Source organism: Sus scrofa, unplaced genomic scaffold (genome assembly GCF_000003025.6).
Source record: "Sus scrofa isolate TJ Tabasco breed Duroc unplaced genomic scaffold, Sscrofa11.1 Contig1914, whole genome shotgun sequence".
Lineage (NCBI taxonomy): Eukaryota > Metazoa > Chordata > Mammalia > Artiodactyla > Suidae > Sus > Sus scrofa.
Genome location: NW_018084979.1, coordinates 1,764,480 through 1,770,948, shown reverse-complemented (window position 1 = coordinate 1,770,948; position 6,469 = coordinate 1,764,480). Strand labels below are relative to the sequence as shown.

Sequence of the window (6,469 nt, the reverse complement as noted above, 5' to 3'; positions counted from 1 at the left end):
TCTCCATCATCTGCCCATCCGACGGTCACCTCTCATGCATCCATATTCCAAGATGTAGCCATTTATCACTCACCCATCATCCATTCATCACCTAAGCATCATCCATTCATCCGGAATCCATCCACCATCCACTCTCCGTCTACACTTCACGGTACACGAACCAGTATCCACTGATCTGGCAACCATCCCTTTATTTGCCATTCATGCACCAGCCAGCTGCCATTTACTTGTCTACCATCCATCAGCCATCCATCCATCATATACCCGCTCACATTTTCCCATCATCGAGCCATCCATTCTCCACGGATAGATCCTCCGCAATAATCCACTTACTGCTTGGCCATCATCCGTCCGTACTTCCATGATTCATTCAACCAATAAGCATCCACCAGTCACCCACCACCTCCAATTACCTGCAAGGCATTCACTATCTACAGATTATTTCAGTAGCCATCAACCCATCAATGTAGTGTCCACATACACCCGTTCTCCATCTATTAACCTACAGTCTATTTATCTGTTCATCATCCCTTAACCAGCTACTATTACATAAACGCAGCCACCATCCACCACCTTCCTTCCATTGACCACCTAGCGCCACCATCTACCATGCTTCTACCATCATTATCTACACGCCAACCACCCACATAACACATCTGGCATTGCATCTATCCTTCACCCATTAATTCATCTCCCCACGCAATCATTCACTGCCTCCAACCATCTATTCACCTACTAAAGTAACCATTCATCATTCTCAAGCATTCACCTATTATCTCTATATTATGTTCTTATGTTATTCATAATTTGAGTTAACCATTCTCACTTCTCTTTTTATTCATAATTTGAGTTAACCATTCTCACTTCTCTTTTTATTCATAATTTGAGTTAACCACTCTCACTTCTCTTTTTCCACTACCATCTCCATCATTCACTCATCTTCTCACCGTTCTTCTGCCCAGTCGTTAGTAAACTAAGCCTTTATGTATTAACACATATTAATATTAAACATAGATATAAAACACTCATTGCTCAGTGCTAGTGCTGTGTTCTGGGATTACCAAGGTGAATAAGATCCCATCCATATGCACGTCTGATGAATTCACAGTCTGATGGTTCAAAAAAAGGAGGCAGGTCAGAAGAGAAGCGTCAGTGTACGCATGTGCATTGCATCCAAATCTCGAAGCCTCCATCTTCTGGCCATGGACTGGCTGTAGCTCTCTGCACCCGTTCCCAGGGGCAGGACTGGGGAGGCCTGATCTGGGCAGAGTGGCTGCAGGGTAGGAGACCTGATGATGTAGGTGAAAAGAGAGGTGAGGTTGAAAAAGAGGTTGGCAGAGATCATGCAAGGCTGGGAGTGCCCGGCTAAGAGACTGGTTCCTGATGAGGGGTCCCTGATGACAACGGGGAGCTCTGGGGGCGTGTGGTTTAGACAGGCAAGTACCCCAGTCAGCTAAGTTCTGAGAAGCGACCCCCTCCCCATACACACACACACGTCTTCATTGGGCAGTGCCTGAACCAGAAGGACAGGGGCTGCCTTAGGGTCACAAAGCAATGCCGTGGTGGTCAGCATGGCTGCAACCGCACCATCTCCACACCCAGGCACCTTCGTGTCAGGAAAGCCTGTGCTGGCACGCTCCCCTCCCCCCCACCCCATCCCCCAAAGGCCACCCCACCTCCTCTCCACTTGGGCAGGATTTTCTCTCCCTACTTTTTTTTTTTTTTTTTTTTTTTGTCTTTCTGTCTTTTCTAGGGCCGCACCTGCAGCATATGGAGGTTCCCAGGCTAGGGGTCTAATTGGAGCTGTAGCTACCAGCCTACACCACAGCCACAGCAATGCCAGATCCAAGCCGTGTCTGCGACGGCAATGCCGGATCCTTAACCCACTGAGAGGGGCCAGGGATCGAACCCGCAACCTCATGGCTCCTAGTCAGATTCTTTAACCACTGAGCCATGACGGGAACTCCTCTCCCTACTTGTTAATGAGGGTGCTAGCTCTCACCGTAGGTGTTGACTTTTACCCAAGGTGTGAGCTGACAAGGGCCCGGTGGCTCTTGGGAACGGGGCCTAATAGGGCCTGAGAAGGAAGTACTCAAGGCCAGGGAGGCATAAAGCTCTGAATATGGAGCGGCAGGAGGGGGCGGGGTGGAGGTATCTGGAAGGATAGGCCCCGAGGCCAGATCTGAGCCCACGGAGTCCTCTTGGGGCCCATCTTGGCCTCTAGGCTCCAGTTCCGCTTCTAACCCTCCTTTCTGCCCTCCACCTCGGGCCCTTCTCCAGAGGAGACAAACAGATCTGGAGGCAGGAGCTGTGTGTCCCTGCTATGCCCAGCCTTTGCTGTGTGCCCTGCAGTGGGCCGCGTGCCCTCTCTGGGCCTCAGTGCTCCTGCCAAGGCAGTGAGGGAAGGGGTGAGAACCAACCAGGACTTCTCGTTGCGGCTCAGCGGGTGGCACACCTGACTAGTATCCATGAGGGTGTGGGTTCGATTTCTGGCCTCCTTCAGTGGGTCAAAGGATCTGCCTTTGAGGTGGGTGTGGTGTAGACTGGCAGCTGTAGCTCCGCCTGGGAACTTGGATATGCCGCAGGAGCAGCCCTAAAAAGAAAAAAAAGAGTAAGGACCAACCACCTCTGATGCTCCCTGGCTGCGGTGTGGCCCGAGTTATCCCCTATGCAGCCCCTCCACCTGCCCTCAGCCGCCAAAGCTTGAGCAGGGGTAGGGCAGCACCCGCTGGGAGCCCTCTGTGTGGGTGGAATCCTGGCTCCGAGGAGGCAGGTTTGTCTTGGCGCCCTCTTGTGGCGATCCTGGAATAAAACACCCAGGCTCCCCCGAAGGCACCAGCAGAGCGAAGGGAATTAAGGCGGTTGGGTGTTAATCGGAACGTGAGCACCCAGGTCCTATACTTTGATCCTCAGGGGGAAGCAGGTCCAGAAGCAGCCCTTCTGCCTCGGTGGGCCGGTGGGCGGAGGGTCCTAAGTAAATGGGCAGGGGAGGAGTGAACGGACCCAGGGATGGATTGACAGCTAGGAAAGAGGGTGGTCCTGCTGGAGAAAACGTCGCTCTCCTTTTCTCACTCGCTAGAGTGAAAGGCCCGGAGGCAGAGATTTGCAGCCGTCTTGCTCCAACACCACATCTCCAGCCCCTAAAGACTGACACTTCTCTTTAATGTAAATACTCAGATTCCGGAGTTTCTATAATGCCATAATAAAAGAATCACACCAAGAGAAGTAGCCCCAGGCAGCATGGGCAAGCAGGCGTGCAGGGCACCCTTCCCAGGGTCTATGCACCCACATTGTCGTCAGCCTCCACGGGGGCTGTGGTGTGCTCCGCCTACTGTGAGCGCGGGGTCAAGTGGGCGGAGAGGTCTGGAGTGGGGAGACGGGGACCCAGGACTGCCCCCAGGCCGGAACCGCCCTCCCGTGACCTACCCTGAGCCTGCCTGGGGGGGACCGCGTTGAACCGGGTTCCGAGACTCTGCGTCAGCTGGGATGGACCTGCCCCCCACCGCGGGGTTCTGGGGTCCCGGCTGGGCGTTCACCCGTGGGCCGCGGAGCTTCTCTCGGGCGCCCCCTCCCGGCCCGGGCGACACACAGCCGCTCAGCCTCCCCCGGACCGCAGCGCCCGCGAACCGCCACCGCGGAAAGGCAGATGCGGGCGGCCGGCCTGGGGCCTCGCCCTGCCCTGGACCGGGGTGGGGGGCGGGGGCGAGGAAGGACGTGGGTGGCTCGGAGTCTCTCTCGGTCCCCAGTTCTTCGAGTCTCCGGCCTCCCTCCGTCTCTCCCCGGGGACCGGCGCGGGTGCCGGATGCACGAGCCGGAGAAGGGGATCCCGCTGACCTTCCTCTCTCAGCGCCGCCGCCTGCAGCCTCTAGCCCCGCACAGCAGGAGAGTGGATCGGCCCGAGGATCGAGGCGGAGCTGGACGGGATCCAGTGCGGCGCTGACACCCTACTCTCGGCGGGAGGAAGGGACTTGCTCCCCATTTCAGAGGCCTGGGCGCTTGCTCGGCCCCCTCACCCACCGCGCAGGGAGCTCAACGCGGACGGAGAGGGAGGATGGGGGTCTGGCTCCGGCGGGCTAGGCCAGGGGGACTCGGCGGGACATCCGAGGCCTGCAGCCGGGCGGTAGGGGGAGAAAACGGTGCTTGATTTCCGGCTTGGAGGACAGGTGACCTGGGACAGGTGGCGAGAAAGGCAGGCCAGGTGTGGGGACGTCGGCCGGGGCAAGTGAGCGTGGGGCTGCTGCTGGGACCCAGCTCTGGTGCCACCGCGGAGCTGACCCAGGCCTCAGGGGAGGAAGGGAGCTGTCCAAGGCCACTGCGGCGGAGGTCACCCGGTCAAAAGCGCTCCGCCTACCACCGAGGACAGCTTTGCCCCCCACCCTTCCCTGTGCTTCACCCCAGTCCTTCCCGCTGTGGGCAGGGCCAAACCGGGCTGGGCTGGGTTCGCTGTCCTGGGCTTTAAGCTCTAGAGCCTTCTGAGGGCCCGCCACTTCCAGGAACACAGGCAGAACCCGGTTGGCTACTTTGCAGGTTTTTTGTTTTTTGGTTTTTGTTTTGCATATGGAGGCTCCCAGGCTAGGGGTCCAATCAGAGCTGTAGCTGCCAGCCTACACCACAGCCACAGCAACGCCAGATCCAAGCCACATCTGCGACCAACACCACAGCTCATGGCAACACCGGATCCTTAAGCCACTGAGCGAGGCCAGGGATCAAACCCGCATGTTCCTAGTCAGATTCGTTTCTGCTGAGCCACGTTGGAAACTCCAGTGAAGCTATCCTTTCTTCCCGGGAGGAAGATGCCAGCCCTTGCTACTTCCATGAAGAAGCAGCACAGCAGGGGGCCAGGCACCCAGGCTCAGAAGCTGGTCCTGCCATTTACCAGCCGTTGCCTCACTTCTCGGAGCCTCAGTTTGCTCTTCTGAAAGAGGGGCCATTCCTGTCCCTGTCTCTTTGGATTCTCAGCAGGTTGGTCTGTAAAGAGCCGAGAGCAGGTACTTATGGTGTTTGCAGTCTTTGCTGTGAAGCCTGGGCGTCCTCCTTGGAGCCCCTCCCATGCCTCCTCCCTGACTTCCTGGTCCAGCCTCCACCCCAGGCAGCGAGCAATTCCCTCCAGTAGTGCTGTAGGCTCTGGGAGAGGAAATCAGGAAATCCTAGCTCAAAGGCTCCAAAGGGCCCTTTATCCCCAAGGCACTGGGGAGCCATGGAAGGCTTCTGAGCAAGAGAGAGCTGTGGTCAGAGCCAGCCTTTGTGAAGACGCTTCTGGAAGCCAGTGGAGGAGGGGCCGCCAGGTAGGAGGGGGTGGCCCGGCAGGGACAGGGCTGCACAGGCTGCACCAATGGCCGCCTCCAGTCTTTCAGCTCCCCTGTCATCACTGTCATCAGCTAGGACACTCTGCACTTAACGTGCCAAGTGTGACTGCATGCTGCCCCCATGACATCACTGAAGTCTCCACCTGACTCTGCAATGGAGGGGTTCCCCCCGCCTCAGAGGAGGCGCTGGGGTCCCATAGTCAGGGGCCTCCTTGATCCCACAGAGTATGCCCGCCTGGGCAGCTGCAGGTGCTGCTGGGTTCAGTGCTTTTGGATGCAGGGAACATTCCCGGTGGCAATGGGGCATTTCTGTTTCCTGCAAGGACGTGCCTCGGGGAGCAGGAAGGCAGGGCTTGCAGACTTGCAGCCAGGTCTCCGCCAGGAGAGAGGACTGCCAACCCGCCCTCCGTCCGGGCTCCCGGCCTCCTGCCTCCTGCACACACATCCATCGGGCGCTTGGTCTGTGTCTGACCTTGGCAGAGTGCCGCTTCATGCCCCGGGCCTTCTAAGTCCTCCGCCGTCAGCTGGGGGGTTGAGAGGAGGAAGGGAAACACCCTCAGGAAGCTCGGTGGCCCAGCAAATCAGGGGCAGGAAACCTCAGGAACCGCTGCCAGGGTCACCGTGGCCGCAGGACCCAGGCAGGGAGGGTGGAGCCACTTGGCCCCTGGGCAGAGGCCCAGCCACGGGCGTCCAGGCCTGCTGAGCGCTCTGCCTTCTGTTCCCACCCTGTGCCCAGGTTTCTTCACCTGGAAAGCCTCACAAATCTGCTTCCTTTGTGTTAACTTCTCAGCCACAAGGTCACCGCCCGAGCAGCCACCCTGTGACCCCATCTATGAGGCAGACACCCACCTCCCTCTCCATGTCATCACCGTGTCCCCTTTCTTCCAAGCCCTCGTCACTCTCTGAAATTCTCCTTTTACTGCTCTGCGCGCTGGTCTACAGCCTGTCCCTGGACTAGCATGGACGCTCAGGCCGCCGTCTTGGCCTTTGCCGTGTATTCGGCACCTAGAACAGTGCCAGATCTGTGTCATCTGTTTAATGGCCCCATGGAATTTCATATTTTGGATGCACCACTGATATCCCTTGGTCCACGGAGGGACATTTAGGCTTCCATCATTTTAAATGCAAGTAGCCTGGAGTTCCTGTCGTGGCTCAGTGGTTAA

At 57.5% G+C, this 6,469-nt stretch overlaps 1 protein-coding gene across 1 annotated transcript; it reads right to left on the bottom strand.

Moving 5' to 3' along the window:
* Positions 1-1,032: 1,032 nt before the first annotated feature.
* LOC110258367 (translation initiation factor IF-2-like) lies at positions 1,033-5,799 on the bottom strand. The gene is made up of 3 exons (XM_021081656.1): positions 5,779-5,799; positions 3,427-3,944; positions 1,033-1,289 (listed from the first exon to the last, which is right to left on the bottom strand). Exons 1-3 carry the CDS (start codon positions 5,797-5,799, stop codon positions 1,136-1,138), a joined length of 693 nt encoding a protein of 230 aa, XP_020937315.1. The 3' UTR covers positions 1,033-1,135.
* Positions 5,800-6,469: the final 670 nt, after the last annotated feature.